Source organism: Ursus maritimus, unplaced genomic scaffold (assembly GCF_017311325.1).
Source record: "Ursus maritimus isolate PB19 unplaced genomic scaffold, ASM1731132v1 scaffold_16, whole genome shotgun sequence".
Taxonomy (NCBI): domain Eukaryota; kingdom Metazoa; phylum Chordata; class Mammalia; order Carnivora; family Ursidae; genus Ursus; species Ursus maritimus.
Window position 1 is genome coordinate 38,972,301 of NW_024424008.1, and position 20,091 is coordinate 38,992,391.

The 20,091-nt window shown below is 42.7% G+C and overlaps 1 protein-coding gene across 4 annotated transcripts in view; it reads right to left on the reverse strand.

The window, feature by feature from the left end:
- The window catches only part of APLP2 (amyloid beta precursor like protein 2), a 79,984-nt gene that overhangs the window by 23,964 nt on the left and 35,929 nt on the right, over window positions 1–20,091 (reverse strand). For all 4 annotated transcript variants that reach the window (XM_040631031.1, XM_040631029.1, XM_040631032.1 and 1 more), the window contains exons 2-4: window positions 13,780–13,953; window positions 12,613–12,736; window positions 130–242 (exon numbers count right to left, since the gene is read on the reverse strand). In XM_040631031.1, the coding sequence (XP_040486965.1) occupies window positions 130–242; window positions 12,613–12,736; window positions 13,780–13,953 (411 nt within the window). The remainder of the gene's footprint in view (window positions 1–129; window positions 243–12,612; window positions 12,737–13,779; window positions 13,954–20,091) is intronic.

Below are 20,091 nucleotides of genomic sequence, written 5' to 3' on the forward strand. Positions count from 1 at the left end.
TTAGAAGCTACAAGTAATCGTAAACTCTGAAGACATAAAGGGAAAATAAAATCAATTTGAAATCATGAGGTCTGGGAGAAAATGCTTTCTCCCTTAACAGGAAAAACAATACATAATCCATTCTTTTACCTCTTTGACTACAGTGTGCCAATGCTGGTGATTCTCGCACACCTCCATCTGCTCTTTGTGGAAAAACCGGCACTTTTCTGGAACTCGCAGAACATCACTTACGAATTCACCCACTGGAAAAGACAAAGCTTTGTTACAAGTAAATCTGATCATGATTCAAGGTAGTAAGGACTCTCACTGAAGATTATGACAGTTATGTAGTCAGGTGTTAACAGGAGCAATCTCAAATATATGTAAGCTGATGGGCCTCTCTCACCTTTGAAGGTCAATTGGACATTACAGGTCCAGGCAAGCAGCCACAAGAGCTCAACATTCTGTTACAGTCATGATACTGCGGATACTTCCTCACTCTTCCAGACTCTAATCCCTTAGGGTCCAGTTGCAGGGCTAACGCAATACACGATGGGCAGAACAGGAATAGGACCCCCCCACCATTCCGTGACCTCAGACACACACATATTCCTCTGAGTTCACATGCGCTCATATTCCTAGCCTCTTACTTCCCTATTTCTGCCCACGCTTAGTTTTTGTTTTTTTTTTTTAAGATTTATTTTAGGAGGATAGGGGAGGAGCAAAGGGAGAGGGAGAAAGAATCTCAAGCAGGCTCCGCGCTGAGCACAGAGTCCGATCTCACAACCCTGAGATTATGACCTGAGTCGAAACCGAGAGTCGGATGCTTAACTGACTGGGCCACCCAGGTGCCCCAGGTCATGTTAGTTCTAATAACAAAAAGCCAAGAAACTAAGGGTGTTCCTCAAAAATACGGATGAATCTTACTTTGGCCCTCTGTGTACCTAAAGACACACACTGTACTAAGTGAATCAGGTTAAGACTCCTCGACAGAAGGGAATGGGTGCTTCTGCGGTGGAAAACTCTGGCAGATGCTACTTAACCAGGTGACCAGCCTAACATGAGGTTTGTCACTGACAATGACGAGCTGACATATGTGATGTGCTAAGAAGAAAATATCACTACACAGTCTTTCTGCCAAAAATATGTCACTTGAGTCTAATCGTGATAAAACAATAAGACAAATTCAAATTCAGGGATCTATTTAAACAAGTGGCCCACACTGAAAAACAGCAAGTCATCAGAGAGTTTTTAAAAAGAAGGAATTGTTGTAGATCAAATGTAATGTTTCATCCTTTTTAAAGGAAAGCTATAAAGCACATTATTTGGACATTTAGAGAGAAAATGTTCAAAGTATGATTATTATATTGTAGTTATATAGGAGAACATCCCTGCTCTTAGGAGAAATAAGCCGAATATTTAGAAGTGAACTGTCATGAAATCCCAACTTACTTTCAAAGGGTATAATAACAACAACAAAAGGTATATAAGGTATATAAGATGTGTGCGTGTGTGTGCGCGCGCGCACACACACACACACACACACACACGGTGAGACAGACAAGGCAAAATCGGAAAACCTCGGTAAAGGGTACAGAGGTATTCACTGTTACATTTTTTTCTATAGGTCTAAAACTTTCCAAAAATATAAAGCTGGGGGGCGGTTGGCTGGCTCAGTCAGTTAAGCGTCTGCCTTTGGCTCAGGTCATGATCCCAGGGTCCTGGGATCGAGCCCCAAGTCAGGGTCCCCGCTCAGTGGGAAATCTGCTTCTCCCTCTGCCTCTGCTGCTCCCTCTGCTTGTGCGCGTGTGCGCTCTGTCTCTCTAATAAATAAATAAATAAATAAATAAACAAAATCTGTTAAAAAATATATAAAGCTGGGAGGAAAACACATACAGCTGTTCAAAAAAACAGAATGTGATCTTTTAGAAATACACACTGAAATATTTACAGGAAAAAGAAATACTATCTGTGATATGTTTCCAAATAATCAAGGGTAGGTGGGAGGGGGTCCACAGACAATGGGGGAGAGTGGCTCACAAACTGCTGATCATTACATAGCTGGACCACAGGGACATAAGGGTTAACAGTATTATTTTTCTCTGTGTTAGGACATGTTTGTAACTTCCATAAGAAAAACCTAAAAATTCATCTATCACTGGGGTGCCTGGCTGGCTCTGTCAGTAGAGCATATGATGACTCTTGATTTCAGGGCCGTTAACGGCCCACGTTGCGTGTAGAGCTTACTTTAAAAAAATATTCACATATCACTGGATCATCACCCAGAGATTGATTCCGTAGGTCCAAAGTGGGACTCAGTAATTTCCACTGAGCGAACACATTCCATCACCAATATGCTCCACACAGGCTCTCAGTGGAGGCAAACAGAGGGAGAGAGGTGTGTGCTTAACTCAGGAGCAGATGCAGTAGGGGCAGGAGAAAGGAAGCAGGAGCGCTAACCTCTGAGGTTTCCTTTTCTTTTTTTTTAAGAGGAAGTGTAATAGGAAAGTCATCAGGCCTGAGAAAGGTCTTAGGGCTTTGACTAGTGGAAAGTCTATATAGACCCACGCCCCAGGTTCGTCATGGCGGCCTGGTCCTCCAGGACTGCTCACCTCAGGCCCCAGACTCTGGGCACTTCAGCAGTGAATCCTTCCACGACCCAAGGGGCAAGCAAAAGGAGTGCTTGATCTACTTTGAGGGGGAAGATGTGCTCTGACATTACAAGCTGGAGCAGTAAACACAGCCTCCCCACATCAAAACAGCCTTACACAGGGGAACGACATTGCACACCGTTATTAGCACAAGAATTTGGGGGCCAATAACTCCATTGACACTAAGGCAGGAACACAAAGTAGTAAGTTAGACACAGTGTTGCCTTGATGCCCTAAAGGCTCTAAGGTGGTAGAACATGTACCTAAACTTTTTCAATCAACGAGACACAATCAATGCTTAAAAATACCCCAAATCCCCATGGGTAAATGAGGATGTGCCTCTATGAGGAGAAACAATCGGGAACTCAACCAAATTAGAAATCACTTCAACTATGACATCCAACCACCAACTCATATTGTTTTAATGTGATGATCCTGTATTCACTAGGCAATTTTTATCTTTCGTTTATGACAAAAAGCAACAAAAGACTACATTAAAAGGCAGTGTGTACAGGGTTAGGTGCTGGGGTTCAACTGCAGCACTGTCGTTGCTAACAGGGTGCTCTTAGGCAACTTACTTAACCTTTCTGTGCCTCGATTTCCTTATCTTGTTGTGAGGATGAAATGACATAAGATACGGAACACACAAAAAGCCCAGAACCTGGTGCACGGTGAGCAGTGAGCAGCACTAAGTGTGCGAGCTCTGATTACTGATGCTGCTGACGTCTTGAGCTGAGTAGCTACGCACAAACTACATATACAACTATAGTCATCACACAGAAATCCGTAATTCATAAACCCCCAATTTTATATGTACAATTGCGACATCAGAAAAAAATTTTAAAATAGCAATTTTATTACTACATATGTAGTCTATAGAAACAATAAATTAAGCTTTAAAAAAATACAATGGAATACTATATAGCAGGTTAAAAATGAATGAAATCTACTTACATCACACCTTAGACACACCCCAAAATGATGTAAAGTAAAAGTTGTAAAAGGTGAAGTACAGAAGGATAGCATTCTCGTAAGCCCGCAAACACAAAACCAAATGGTCAGTAGATACATATGTATACAGCAGAAGTACAAAAACATGTGAAACAGACTGGAAGGTGGGGGTGGCTGAGGGAAACAGGTGATAGGGATTAAAGAGTACCGTTATCATGATAAGTGCTGAGTAATGTACAGAATTGGTGAATCACTACTATTATACACCTGAAACTAACATAATACTGTATGTTAACTACACTGGAGTTAAAATTTAAAAATAAGAAAGGAAGGGAGGGAAGGAAGGAAGGAAGGAAGGAAGGAAGGAAGGAAGGAAGGAAAGGAAGGAGGGGAGGGAGGAAGGACCAAGCTACTGAAACTTGGGTTCTTTCCCCCCAAAGAACAAAAAAACATGCATGAGAGTAACATGCCAGCAAGAGGGCAGTGGTTACCTTGAGAGCAAGGGAGGGAAGAAGGGAGGAAAGGGAAGGAAGGATGGGGCTTTGGAACATTTAATACCTTTATGAAAAAATAAGATGGAAATGAAGCAAACCTGGCAAAATGTTGAAGAACTTAAACCAGGATGATGAGTGACTATCATATTGTGTTATCTTTTCAGTATGCTTCAAATACTGTATTTCGGAATTAAGCTTAAAATCAAAACTTTTAAAATGGCAGTGATTTAATTAACTCCATGCTACACTGCAAAATTAAATGCCACCAATCTTTAGCTATTTCATGACTCAATCAATCTGACCTCTGAAAACCAGAAGAGAATTAACACCACTGAATTTGACAAGAAACTAAAATGTAAAAATAAAAAAACAAAAGAATACTCTGAGTCAACAACTGCAATTCTAACAACATACTCTAAGGAAATAATTAAGAAAATAAACAAAGATATTTACTGCGGTGTTAATATCAAAAATTGGGACCAACCTAAACGCCCATCAATAGGGAATTAGTTAAATGATCACAGCCATATACAACAGAATACCAAGGGGTCACAGGAAATATGGTTTGTGTCAATATTTAACATGGAAAAACTTCCATTGTGATTAAATATTTTTAAAAATCATTAAACAAATAGGGGTGCCTGAGGTGGCTCAGTCAGTTAAGAATCCGACTCTTGAACTCAGCTCAGGTCTCGATCTCAGGGTGGTTGAACTCAAGCCCTGTGTTGGGCTACACACTGGGTATGGAGCCTACTTAAAAAGAAAAAACAAATAAAAATAAAAATCATTAAACAAGTAAACAAAGCAAGAAACACACCCCATATCCCTACCCCTCCTTCTTCAGCCCGGTTGACTCTTTAAGGTCAAGTTTGTCTTTTATTCAAAGATATGTAACTACCTAAGAGTAGCATATAACAGATGTTCAAACGTCAACGTAAAAAAAAAAAGCAATAAACAGGAGAGCAAAGGTAGTATGACCACATTTAGGGGGAAAAAATGCATTTTTTAAAAGCACCTATATTTCCACGTGTGTCCAAAGAAAAAAGTCTTCTATACACACCAAAATGTTAATCATGGTGCAAAAACTGGAAATGATTATTTATGCTTCCCCCACCTTCTTCTATTGAAAATAAGCTTTTTGGGGCACTGGGTGACTCGCTCAGTTAAGCGTCTGCCTTCAGCTCAGGTCAAGATCCTGGGGTCCTGGGATCGAGCCCCATGTTGGGCTCCCTGCTCAGCAGAGAGTCTGCTTCTCCCTCTTCCTCTCCCCTCTATTTATGCTCTCACTCACTCTCTCTCTCAAATAAATAAATAAAATATTGAAAGAAAAGAAAAGAAAAGAAAAGAAAAGAAAAGAAAAGAAAAGAAAAGAAAGAAAATAAATAAGCTTTTTAAGCAAGTAAACTAAAGAGGAACACATTTCAATCCCAACATCAGTTCTGTCATTTCACTGCTACTTTTTGGCATTTGCTACATTCATCAGAAGCTTCTAAGAAAAACAAAAACAAACGCCAGACTTAGGCAGATGAGTTACTCTGTTTTACAGAAGAACACTGAAAATGGTTTGGTCTCAGTTTAGAATTTTACCCAAGTTTATAACAATCCTCAGTTTAATCAGTTAGGCTGTAACAGATAATGGCCACAATTTCCCAAGTCACTGGACACAGAAGGTCATATTGTTTTCACTGTTTAAGAAGCTGATCAATGAATATGGCAATTTAACAAAACCTAATAAACCTACGACTTCCTTTCAGCTGCACTTACGATCTACCTCCAACCTCCACCCAATGCCCTATGATTCTGTCTCTCTTTCAGACCATCTCCCCCAAGCAGGGACATGACAGCCATCAGGATATAGAGTTTTTCCAGAACTGCTAAAATTCCTTTTAAAAATATCAAAGGTTGTGTACCCACTTGGGAAAGCCCTCATCACCAATACTCACACATATTTTTAAAAAACCTACTGCAAAAGTACTCTCCAGCTGCAGATAGGAAGACCGTGTCGGTTATGGGGCTCTGGAAGCTCTAACCAGGTGGGGGAAGAAAGCCTTCTGTAATGAGAGGGAGCCAAGAGAATCAACCTGACCACCGAATATAAATTTCTGTGCGGTCTAGCGGCCATCCCTAGCAGATGTCTCGGCGGTCAACAGGGCTCTTAAGTTAAAGAGCCGGGACCATTCTCATGAGCAGAAACGCTCAAGGCCCCACGCTGGGGATGGGGTGAACTGTCGATGGGCTGTCGTGAATTCAAAGGTAGAAGATGAGTAGCTAACAGACGCCTGCGATGGATAGTGAGACCCCGAGGGGGAGCTGCTAAAGGTGGCACCCCAGAGCCTCTGAGAACGAGAACTGTCTTTGGCAGTCCTCACATCACAGTCACACTCTCTGTCCAGATCGCCATCCAAAAATAACCCAAAACAAACACAGTCACGGGCTCACAAAGCTCTCTTCTTTAGTACAGGAGCCAGCCTACATGGAAATGTCAGAGATGACTAACTCCTTCCCCCAAAACCCCAGCAGTTTTGCTTCTTCACACATCAACAACTCTGCCCTATTTGGATCATTCTAACTACCTACCTACCTATCCACCTACCCATCTATGCACATTTTTAATAATAAACAGGAGTCAACCAGTACTACTAACCTAAGCTATAAGGTCATTTTGAGAAGTGAGAGACTGAACTGAAACAGCAGGTGGAAAGTCACACTGATGGGTAGTTAAGCATCAAAAGAGGGCAGAGCTGAGTGCCATGAACACAGATGTCCACAGGCAGTGTGACACAGACTTGATGAAAGCACTACCAGCAACCGAAATGCATTCGCAAACTGCTTTCCAAGCATGCTCACCAGGACATCCCTCTCTCCCCTCAACCTAGCAAAAAAACAACGACAAACAAAACTAGTGCCTGAGGACATAGGTAAGGACTCTGGGACACCCAAACCAATTAATATGGGCGACCCAACCAATACAGACAGATTCTGTTTTCCCCAGCTCCCGTCGCCTCACCTTCTGGCCTGCCTGCCTACCCATGCTTTGGGTTTGCTAGGCAGTAATTATCTTTTTTATTGTTATTTTTTTAAGCAAGCTCTACACCCAACATGGGGCTCAAACTAACAACGCCAAGATCAAGAGCTGCATGCTCTACTGACTGAGCCAGCCAGGCACCCCATTAGCTAGTAATATCGTCAAGGGGGTCTTAGGGCTGCAGCTAACGACACTTCTGCCGTCACTTTATTCCAAAATGTGGTTTTCACCTTAATGTGTACAAGAAGAGTTACTGTGGTTACTTCTGGCGAATGAAACGTACAAGACTCTTACTTTTTACTGCATCCAGGTTGTGTACAGTTTGTATGTTAAAAGAATTGTGTATGGTTGTGTAACTCACTGAATCTACTATAAACCATTAAACTATAGACTTCAAATGGGTGAATTATATAGAATGTGAATTATATCTCAACAAACTTGTTTAAAAAAAAAAAAAAAAGGCAGAGCCTGACTAAGAAGACTGGGTGACGGGGCGGGCGCCTGGGTGGCACAGCGGTTGAGCGTCTGCCTTCGGCTCAGGGCGTGATCCCGGCGTTACGGGATCGAGCCCCACGTCAGGCTCCTCCGCTATGAGCCTGCTTCTTCCTCTCCCACTCCCCCTGCTTGTGCTCCCTCTCTCGCTGGCTGTCACTATCTCTGTCAAATAAATAAATAAAATCTTTAAAAAAAAAAAAAAAGAAGCAGCAGCAGCCTGGGTGACTCAGTAGATTGAGTATCCAACTCCTGATTTCAGCTTAGGTCACGATCTCAGGGTGGTGAGATCGAGCCCCACATCGGGCTCTGTGCTGGCGTGGGGCTGATGCTCAGGATTCTCCCTCCCCCTCTCCCTCTGCCCCTCCCCATCTCTTGCTTGCACTCTCTCTTTCTCTCAAAAACAAAAAAAAGCAAAGACTGATTATTTACAGGAGATATTGAGCAAATAAATATACTGAGGATAATGGAATTGGAAACATCAACATGAGCTACTGTTTCTAAAAAATCTGCATGGGTGGACCTAGAAGCAACAATATCCTAGTACAGTAAGTACACATAATGCCCAGACTTGGTTTCTAAATACCACTCTCCACTGAAAGAAACCAGGGCGTCCTGGAGAAATGGAAGATTCCAGGGGTAGAATCAGGAAAATAAAGGATCCGTCTGCATCATCTTTCTGTCAAATCTGGACAATGAGTCCATAAGGAGATAAATGAATGCAGACACCATCTCAGCCAGGTGATAATAGTTACCATGGGTAACGGAACAAACCGATATCCTGCAACTCCTAACATCACGCAGCCAGAACGCATCTGTGGTAGCCTCTCAAAAATGCAAAATCCAAAGAATCATAAGAGGCGCCTGCCTGGCTCAGTCGGTTAAGCGTCTGACTCTCGATCTCAGGGTCATGAGTTCAACCCCGTGTTGGGCATGGAGCCTACTTTAAAAAAAAAGAAAGAAAAAAAAAAGAGGATCATAAGACAAACCCAAATTGCAAGGCATTTCCACAAAGTAATTTGTACTCTTTAAAAATGTCAAGGTCATGAAAGACAAGGAGACTAAATTCAATGTGTGATATTGAATTAGATCCTGGCATTACTGGATAAAAGGTGACACTTGAATAGGGTCTGCAGATTATAGATTTAGATCAATGATAATTTCCTGATTTTGATGATGTGATTATATAGGAGAATGTCCTTGTTTCTAGAAAATCTACACTGAAGTCCTAAGGGATTAAAAAGACACAAGGGGCGCCTGGGTGGCGCAGTCGTTGGGCGTCTGCCTTTGGCTCAGGGCGTGATCCCGGCATTCCGGGATCGAGCCCCACATCAGGCTCCTCCGCTATGAGCCTGCTTCTTCCTCTCCTGCTCCCCCTGCTTGTGTTCCCTCTCTCGCTGGCTGTCTCTCTGTCAAATAAATAAATAAAATCTTAAAAAAAAATAAAATAAAATAAAATAAAATAAAATAAAAAATAAAAAGACACCAACTTAAACGACTCAAACGCAAAAACCCAGCAATGGAGCGCGAGGGTTGAGGGTGTTGGGGGAACGAATACAGTTAATTTTACCATATTACTCAAATGGTAACAGTTGGAAAATCTGAGGAAAGAGTATATGGGAACTCTTTGTACAATTTTTCTAACCATTTTGTAAACTTGAAATTATTTTTAAATTATTCTTAATTTTAAAAGGCAAAAGGAACTCTTAAAGACTATCACCAAAATGCTTTCCAAGAGTATGGAAAAAAGAAAGTGGTGCTCATTTTTTTTTTTTTTGAAGATTTTATTTATTTATTTGACAGAGAGAGAGGCAGCAAGAGAGGGAACACAAGCAGGGGGAGTGGGAGAGGGAGAAGCAGGCTTCCCACTGAGCAGGGAGCCCCATGCGGGGCTCGATCCCAGAACGCTGGGACAGCAGACAGACATTAAAATCTACTACTTAAGGAGCACCTGGGTAGCTCAGTTGGTTAAGCGTCTGCCTTGGACTCAGGTCATGATCCCAGGGTCCTGGGAATCCCTGCTCGGCAGGGAGTCTGCTTCTCCCTCTCTCTCTGCCCCCACCCCTGCTCATGCTCGCTCGCTCGCTCTCAAATAAATAAAATCTTAAAAAATAAATGAAATCTACTTCTTAAATGATGACAAGGAAGAATTGGCAGTATTTCTGTCCTGCTACTCCAGTTACCTGGTCCCTTACTAGCAACTGCATGTCTTTTAGAACACCGATGGACGGCTCTACTTACTGGCTAAGAAGTTGTCCAAATGGATACAGGTGTAAACATAAAAAATTGTCTGAATTAAACATCAACGACCATATAATACTTTATTCAGTGACCACATGCAAAGAAAATAAGTTGATGGTCAAACTGCCCTTTATGCATTTAATTAACAACAATATCATTTTACTGTTTGGTTCTTAACACTGAAAAATTCAAACTACATACAGCATATTGGAAAATAAAGCAACTAATAAGATTTTTGTCCTGTACCAGCTACAGTAAGGTCTTGTCTTATAATTATCATCAAAAAGTGTATCCTCTGTTCTAGACACTGTCACTGTCATAGAGGACAAAAAGGACTAAAGCAGGGTCCCTGGTTTCACAGTGTTTACAGCAAAGCTGCAGAAAGATACAGAAACAGATCATCACCATACAGGGTGACAGATGCAATGGCAACAGTGGGCGAATTTCAGAAATCTGCCTATCTGGATAGCAAATATAACCAGGAGGGAAAGTTTTCTTTAAAGGAGGCAGCCCCTCGCCTGGATGGCTCAGTCAGTTGAACATCTGACTCTGGATTTCCGCTCAGGTCATGATCTTGGTGTCATGAGATCAAGCACCCCCCACTCCCCGTTGGGTTCTGTCCTCGGGGCGGGGGGGGGGGAGTCTGCTTGAGATTCTCCCTCTTCCTCTGCCCTTCCCCCACCCACCTCACCCCACCCCACGCCTGCGCTGGCTCACACCTCTCTCTCTCTCTCTCTCTCAAATAAATAAATAAATCTTTAAAAATAAAATAAATAAAAGAAAGGAGGCAGCCCCTGAAGTAAGCCTTGAAGGGAGAACTTCCCAAGCAAAAGAGGACACCATTGTCACCGTCCAGGCAGGAAAGGACGAACGGCCGGGGACCAGAGCAGCGGGAATCCGATGGGAAAAAAAAAGGATGTAAGCCAGACATTCCCAACTTTCAAGTCACAGCACCCTGTGTGTCTCAGTAATATTTTCATAGCACTTCCAGGCCAAAAGAATACCCAAAAGCTTAGGTAGTTAGGTCCAACCACTTAGTAAGCCCTCGTGCCCTAACCCCTTAGTGCTTGCTGGGCACTGCACAACTCCTCCAACGTTGCCATCAACTGAACACCAGCACCCTTCCTTCTCCTCCTGCTGGCGTGACGCTGGCTCTTCAACCCAGCAACCACTAAAACACCGGTCCAGAAAGACCAGAGGTCACTGAAAGGAATGGAGCCACAGAATGTTGAAACTGTGAATACCTCCAGCTAGTAGTTCATGGGATGTCTGAGAGAGGCCTCCTTTGAACATCAAAAATATCCCACAATGCTCGCACCCTGAGTTTGCTCCAATGCCCCGGGGTGCCTCCATGCACAGTTTGGGAACCATGCAGAGACGCCATATTGAAGAGGTACGAATCAGGCTTGAAAACTGACTGGATGTGGGGAGATAAAGGTCTCCCAGATCTCCAGATCAGAGTTCTGGGTGAGGAGTGGAGCCATGACAAAGAGTATGTAGGAGGGGAGCAGACGGGGCATAACAATGCAAAGGGAAGAAACAACTGCAAGTACTATCTATGGTCTACAAATACTCAAAACTACACTCTCGTTTCATTTAGTTCACGAATTTTATAGAGAGTGAACGAAACCTCATACCCGGAGATTTCTGAGAGCCAGATGGAATGGGAGAACATCCTTACACCACACCACACCAAAGGCTTCCAGGTTTCACACGATGACTGCACGATGCGGCGTCTTAGAGTAAAGGGTGCTAGGCACCTGCGCTGTCCCTCTCTCCCCCTACTGAATCCTTTAAAACAGTAACTGCTACATATTTTAAACACTGTTATTTAGGTGCTGACTCTTCGTGTTATTTTGATACATGTGAGAATGAGAAAAGCAACTCCTTCCACTTTAGGAAACGTTTTAATGAAGGGAGGAAGTCGAGCAAGTTAAATTAATGGGTAAAATTAAATACATCTACGAACTACCCAGAATGCCTGTTAATGCTGTATCTATGTTAACCCTATCCTGGATCATCAAAAATCAACTGTTTTGACCTTTCAAGCTTCTATGACCACATCTGTTCCTGAATCTCCCAGACGACACAGGTGTGAGTATATGTGGATATCCTGGTGATGCGTGCTTAGGATGACGAATGCATTAACTGGGTAAGCGTCTGAAGCAACAACTGCTTCTGGGTAATAAAAACTTCTTGCTCAGTGGTAGTCAAGTTAGCTCTGTTGACACCAACCACAGGGACAGAAACCCCCGTAGCTGTCGTGGGCCCTTCAAAACGGCAGGCGGCCCAGGGCTGTGCACAGACAGCTGAGTCACTTCTCCTGAAAACTCCCACAGGTCTGGTCTCGCTAGCAACACAGGGTTTCAGTACCTTGCCAAATGTGTACAGATGAAGTAAGAGGAAGCGAAGACTCCATTCCTTGGGCTGCTCAGTCCAACTCACTACTATGACTACAAAATGGGAATTTCAAACATCAGTGTGAGGCAAAGCGGGGCTGCTCTGAGGGCAGCACTCTGACTCAACGCCGTGCAAAAAGCTCGTGCTTAAAAGACAGAGGCTGCCCACATCGGGAGGGGTCACGACCATCAAAGACAAGTCACCCGCTGACCCTAGAAAGCAGTAAATATTCAAAAAAGAAGTCCCACAATACATTCCTGCAGCCCTCGGCTTTGTGACAAATGTAGAGACTTCACTGTGAGGCCAGAGAAAATTGCATGTAAAACTGAGCGCCCTCCGCTTCCTGCGGAGTAACCAAGAGCATCTAAGGGACACGCACCGAGACACTTAAACGGTATCACGATGTGAGTCTTGCACTGCTTTTTGTCCCTCCGGCACCAGTTGTCGACACTGACGGGCTCATTTGCTTCCATCACGTTTGTGATCTGTAGCTCTGGATACATCTGCAAAGGAAAGAAAAGACATGCACAATAAATGGACTTTATCCATAATAAATGGACACTCGTTTGCAAGTAAGGATGCCTGGTGTCAGTACCATCATTCTGCTCTGTAAATCTCAACGTCCACTCTGCTACTCCTGGTTCTAACTGAACCCCCCGAGTAAAACCATCCTGTAACTATTAGTTTCTTTTGACAGGGAGATTTCTGACCACTTCTAAGGCACTCTCTTAAAAAGAAAGGGGGGGGGTGCGGCAATCTTTATTTAAGGACATACAAAAGCAGCAAGCTCTCAAGCCCAAAATAAATCTATTCGGTATCAAGTCCACTTGTAGGGTGCTTGTAAATAGCTGAGAAGAAAAACACATTAAAAGGCAAGTCCAGGGGCGCCTGGGTAGCTCAGCCAGTTAGGTGTCTACCTTTGGCATCCTGGGATCGAGCCCCACATCAGGGAGCCTGCTTCTCCCTCTGCCTGCCACTCCCTGCTTGTGCTCTCTCTCTCTCAAATGAATAAATAAAATATTTTAAAAAAAAAAAAAAAAAAAGGCAAGTCCATGGAAATGTCTGATGAAATCAGAGAATAATACTTAACCCTGGCCCTCTAGGCTAATCTTGGTAAGAAGTTAAAACATCTCCTACCCTTTCCTAGGTCACGTTTTGACCTAAAAGGTGAGTTGAGTCAGATCTGAGATTACCACTTACAATACCGGTGGCTTTCCATCAGCAAGTGGAAAGCCAAGAGAACCGGGCTTTACTAGCATACACATGACGTGTTTGGCTTCACATCCTCCCATAGGAAGTGAGAAGCCAGGAGAACCAGGTTTTACTCGTACGGTTCCCGCCAAGCTTCTGCCCTGTTCCCTCCTGAAAGAACCTAGAGCTCGCAGCGCGCACAGGCAAAGCCTCTGACAAGTCTCAGTCATGTCATATATATTTAGAAATAAAAGGCCCGGGGCTCCGTCATTAGCAACGTGGTCTTCTAAGGTAAAGAGGGTCAAGCTTGACCCAGAAAAAAAAAGCCGTTTTCACGTTCTGGCAACACTCTTACCTCCTGACAGTACTGAAGAACTTCTTCTTTTGTTCCAAAGCAGCTCTTAGTGCCTGTTGGGTCCGGTTCCCATTTCCCAGTCTGAATGTTCACATGCATATTTAACTTCCCACAAAACATTGCAATTTGAGGCTCAGCGACAGCAAACCCTGTTCCAGCATTGGCTGCAAGAGCCTACCGAAGGGGGAAAAAAAATCCACGTTTACTCCAAAAAAGCTGGCACAAATGCACAGTCATCCAATGGTTTGTGACAGTAGAGCTGATCTTTTAAAACTTCATTATTTATTATTTTTATCTTCATAAACAAATCCTTTTCCCAGGAGTTAGGCCAGAAAAAAACGACGACTATTGGACTTACATGATCAAAGCGAAAGGTCAACAGAAAATCGAACCCCCACTCCCCACCTGGACACTTCTGACTTGGGAACCTATAATCCAACTTCCATCTGCTCTACTATGAGCACATCTACTTCCCATTCCTCAACAGAGTAAGCCATGAAAGTATCGGAAGGCTGAAGTTCCAGTAATTCCCCCACCCAACACAATTTTCTGGGGCAGCTACTAGCTTGCAAGGCAACATGCTAAATGCCTAGGTCACAAGAGTGAGCAAAAAGTGATGGTCCCTGCTCTCACGGGGCTTACGGTCTAGCCCAACAGTCCACACTCACACATGAGAAAGTGTGACCACATTCCCGGATGTCCTGCGAAGGAAAAGAATCCAGCGCTGAAGCAGCAGGCAGGAAGGGAATTTAACTTAGGTTTGGGTAGGAGGTGGTCAGAGAAGACTCCTGAGAGCAGTACTTGAGAACTTCCCGTGTAGAGAGAATGGAGACAGAGAGGCGGACAACAGCAGAAGGGTGGAGAGGCATGAAGGGACAAGCCTACACAGTGCGTGAACCAAGAAAGGACTCTGTCTTTATCACTGAGGTGCTGGGAGGTTTTAAGCACGAAGTTAATATTTTCAAAATGCAGCTGTGATACTTTTTCTGGTTGCAAGATGGCAAAGAGATTGAAAGGGAACAAGTGTATGCAGGGGAGGGCTCAGGAAGCTGGAGCTGCAGACTGAGAGAGAGAAGGGGGCAGAGAGAGGGGGTGGGGGAGGATGGTACCTTGGACTAGGGCAGTACAGCGGAGAAACGGATTTAAGAGATCAGACGGCACAAGTGGCAAGACTTGGTGACAGATTAGCTGGGGGGGGGGTGGTGAGGAAGATGTCAAGCACAGCTAGTATCTCTCAATGAGTGATGGAATCATTCATGGAAGTGGAACACTAAAACGGAACACTGAAGCGGATTTCATGAGCAATTTTAACTTGTATTAGATAAAAATAATCAATGATCCCATTGTCTTTCTTTGGTTAGTATCCTCTTCTTTGTGAAAAGATGATAGCCACTAAGAGATCACAAATTACAGGTGAGAAGTAACAGTTAGGCATTATGACAGTTAAGGCTCCTACAAAGTCTTGTGTTCTAGAAAAAACACAGGCATCCCAGCATCTAGAAATACACTGATATTGATGATTACAGCCACAATGGAGTTTTGTGGTCTCCCCTAATGTAAAAGGTCTTTCAAAATAAAAATTAAACAGTTTCTTAAAATGTTAAAACTTGGCGGATAGGGTTAAAGATTGTATGGTCTATCACGTTGCTCTTATTAAAAAGAGCAATTAACATAAAATGGTTTTCCAATTAACAGAAAGGGTAGCTTTGACTTTTATAATATATGGGAAATATATGCTTTCTAAGCAACTCTCATTTATTTGTGGTGATGGACGACACAGACATTAATGGTCCTTCCAATCAGACTACATTTGATTCTGAAATACATTATAACCTTTCTCCAGGAAAAATTTGCCACCCTCCACGCATTTTGCTTAGGAACATATTAAAATAAGCCCGCTTTCTACCAGTACAAGAGAAGAAAGCACAGACACTTGTTGGATAGCTAGGAGAAAGCTAATTTGGGTTGAAAATATTGCCAAGATCAATCAGGGTTGAAAGAACACCTCGATTAAAGCCAACGGAAGAACAATTAGCAACTTTATCAACTAGAATTGATTGTAGTCCTACTGTGATGATTCATCATTTATTAAAGTAGAAGGCAGATCCTTATGCCTTCCACGTAACTGCATATAAAGCTATAGGCTGATAAGAAAAAGAAAGAAAAGGGGGGCCTGGCTCAGTCAGTAGAGCACAGGACTCTTGGTCTCAGGGTTGTGAGTTCAGGCCCCACGTTGGGTGTGGAGATTACTAAAAATCTTTAGAAAAAAGAAAAAGAAAGAATATTTAAGGACATCTGTGGAAAGAAACACACATTTATAGGCAATACTCTAATGGTATATTAATTCAAACCAATCATTAAAAGGGGTAAGGACACAAGGCAGATGTGTTTAATTCTCACACTGAGTTCAATATGTGTGCCAAAATGCCTCTTCTACTGGCCATTCTTCTTTTGAGAGCCATATCTAAGGATTATGGCTAGAATGCTGGATTACGATATGGAGGAAAATGGGTATACATAAATGGGTTAATACCGAGACAAAGGCAAAGAAACCCAGGGACACTTTTATCTACTGAAACCAGTGTTTTCCTAAGTTCTTTCCTTCCTACCTCAAAAGCCCAGACAGAAATAAAGAAAATCGAGAAAGATATGATAAATATATAAGCAAGAAAGCCAAAGCCATAGGTCAAAAGGAAATAATTAAACCACCACAGTTAAATCTAAAAGATGTGGGGCAATAATTCCTAAATTCTCTCTATTCCTTTGTATAGTTTATTTATTTTTAAGAGGTTTTTTTTAGAGGGGGAGGGGCAGAGGGAGAGAGAGAAATCTTAAGTAGACTCCACACCGAGAACAGAGCCTGACACAGGGCTCCATCCCATGACCCTGAGATCACGCACGACCTGAGCAGAAATCAAGAGTCTGATGCTTAACTGACTGAGCCACCTAGGCGCCCCTTTAAGATTTTAAGCAATCTCTACCCCCAACATGGGGCTCGAACCCACAACCCCAAGATCAAGAGCTGCACACTCCACTGTCTGAGCCAGCCAGGTGGCCTTGTATATTTTAACATTAAAAGCAGCTATTAAACAAACAGGATTTCGGGTGTGGGAGAAGTTCTGGGGGGAGGGGGCATTAACCTCTTCAATTGTAAACATGAAATCAGGTAAGAAACAGTGTCGATGAGTTAGTTACTGTGAGATCACCAGAGCCACAGACGTGGAGTGGTCGAAAGCGTGCAGGCAGCCACTTATCAGCACCAAAGATTATGTTCCACATGTTACTCATTATGGTTGTTGGCTAAAAGACCACAAGAGCTCCAACTGTATAAATGTTCAGTTTATGGGTCAACCACTAAGGTCAATACATCAGTGATGAGTGCATTTGATCTTTGTGCTGAGATGGTCAGCATCGCCTTCCCTAAAGAGAATCTAAAATACCGGAGGTTAAGGCTACAGGAAGAGGCAGCGAAGCAGCAGCCCCTCACATCAGTTACCACCAAGAAAGAGGAGAGTAAGTGGAATCACTCCAGACAGCTAATATGCTGCAGGGATTCACTTTTGAGTTCAGAAAGATTAATCCTTGTGGTCATCAGAGACTCTCAAGAAGGTATCATCTGAAATATAAAAAGCCTCTGTGGACCATGTCTAGGAATCAACTAATCAAACATATCCCAACCTTACCTAGACGATAATAGGATCGGTTTTGTTCTGTGATGTTTGTACTCCTTTCCTCTGAAAATGCCCTTATTTAATGTGCTCCCACTTTCTTAAGCACACACCGTGCCTGGATCCATTACATCAATGTATAAATCAATCTGTTTCCTAATCTAACATGCTACAAATGGGATTTCACTGCCAAGTCAGCACTTCTGACATCCTGTGAACCTGGAATCCTCTACGAAAGAAAATTAATGCCCTATGCTTTGGCACTTAAGCCGGTCCTTGTGATCTATGCACATTGCAGCACTTTTAAGGCTTTGAAAACAAATTGCATCAATTGCTTCCCAGCCCAGTGCTTCCATTTTACTTAATAATTCATTCTTAATAAGAAATTCCATTTTATTAATTTGGCTCAGCGGAAAGAGTTTCGCTTTACGAGGACAGAAACTCAACTTGGTAAAAAGTGCTTCTAGTAACTTGGTTGAGAAGCTGATATGGCTTAAAGCAAGAAATAAATGTAAGTAAATCTAAATCTGAGCCTAACCTAAATGAGGGCCTTTAATGATCATCTCCAGAGATGCAGCTCCGGGGCCCACCTCCCCCACCACCCCTTCATGAAGGGGCTCAGGACCACTGCAGCACCCCCAGTCCAAAGCGAAATGTAAGCCCAGTATTTCCTTCCTCAATGAAACGATCATCTCAGAAGCTAATTTGGCTCCAGGGTTTGGCAAAGTGCCTGCTGTAGAGGGAGCATCTTCTGAAGAGGACGGTTTTATCCCCTTACTGAGTGAATCATGTTTCCTCGGATAGGAAGGTGCTGCAATACAGGCAGGCAAGCGGTCCAGCTTCGCCCCAGGAAGGCCAGTTACCACAGTCCCAGTATGAATAAATACTGAATGACGCATGCCTTCGAAGCATCTAGTTACCTACCTGCAGGGTAGTGATAGCAAAAGGCACAACACTCATCATCAAAGACCTTCCATTTGTAAAGAAAAAGTCAGCAAAAGGACAGTCTATTAATGGGTGCCAAGATCCTATGTATTCATTCGTGGTTGTTCAAGTTCTGCCTGGCATTTCATGATTCGTAAGTTAAAATGACTTAAACCTTTGTCCACCAGCCTGCACCTAAGCCATCGTTTTAAAGTATCTCCCCAAGGTAGTGATGACTACAAAAGGGAAGAACCATTACTGCACAGTGGGCACACTGCCCTCACCAGCAGTAAGCCGCGTAAGACAACCGATGAGCAAAGACGGACGGGCTCTTCCATTTCGCAAGACCGAGGAGATGCAACACGGGAGCCAAGGCAGGATCCTGGGGCAGGAAATCGACGTCAGTGAGAAAACTGGAGTAATTATTTAAATAAGGTCTGAGTCAGTTAATGATTGCGTACCAGTGTTGATTTCCCAGTTTTGACAATTGCACGGCGGTTGTGTCAGATGTGAAGATTAGGGGAAGCCTGGGAAGAGTATATACAGGGGAAATCTGTAGAATTTTTGCAACTTCAAAGAAACTCTAAAGTTAGTTCAAAATAAAGTGGCTTGGGTTTTTTAAATCTTGTTTATCACCCGCTTGCATTTTGACTATGGCTGCATGGTTTCAATCTGTCATAAAGAGAAGACACACTTTTAGGTCAGGACACTAGTAAGTTACAATCAGAGTAGGCCAATACCTGAGAAACAAACTATTTATTCTGAACACACGAGCATACATCCTAATGGAGTAAAACCCTGTGTGTGCAGGTAATAAATTCTCTCCAGTGGGAGGACTATTATGATTCTGCCGAGAGCCTAATACATATGAAAGTCCTCTTTTGTTACTGTCAAAAGGATGACTGGAGTTCGGAGCCTTTAGCATATCTTCATCAGCAGTAAAGAAGTGAAGCTTTCAATTTAAAACAAGCTTCAAACATTTCAACCCACTATTTAATAAAATAGCAGGATTCCTGTTAGGCATTTTCCAGTTTTAGTGGCAAACTGAGAAAACCTGTTCTTAAAAGTGACAGTTTGCATCACACCAACCGAAACTCCTTAGCCGTGGTTTTTGGTGGGGTGTTTTTGTTTTTTTTTTTTTTTGGTTTTGTTTTGGGGTTTTTTGTTTTTGTTTTTGTTTTTTTTTACATTTGAACTTAATCCTAATTAGAAACTGGTGAATTAGGTTTAGGGAGCAAACTCTGAATGCAAAAAGCCATTATTTTTCCACTGACATATGCCAGCTGTTAGGTATTATTTTCAAAGGCAGTAATTTATACAAATAATCTCTGCTTTATTAGAGCTCTAAATATTAAAGTATAAATGAGGTATCATTTCCAAGATTAAAAATGGTTTAGACTGTCTCCAAGGCTTTTCATAGGAACACAGTAATTTGTTCATCCGGATTACACTGGTTGGTAAGGATCCAAGCCCCAAGATTTAAGAGAGCTCTGTTATGTGTCCCCAAGATGAGAGCAAAGAGTCTTCTACAAAGAAAGATATTGAAAAATACATAAATACATAAAATACTTTTATGTTAAAAAAAAAAAAGACGAAGAATAGTGTTTATGGATCTAAAATTCTCCAGTGGACGGGTTCTGTACTGGCTCCTTTCTTTCCAATTGCCCATAATAGGAACCCTAAGAAACCGATTCCAGCAGGTACGGAGACAAGCCTTGAC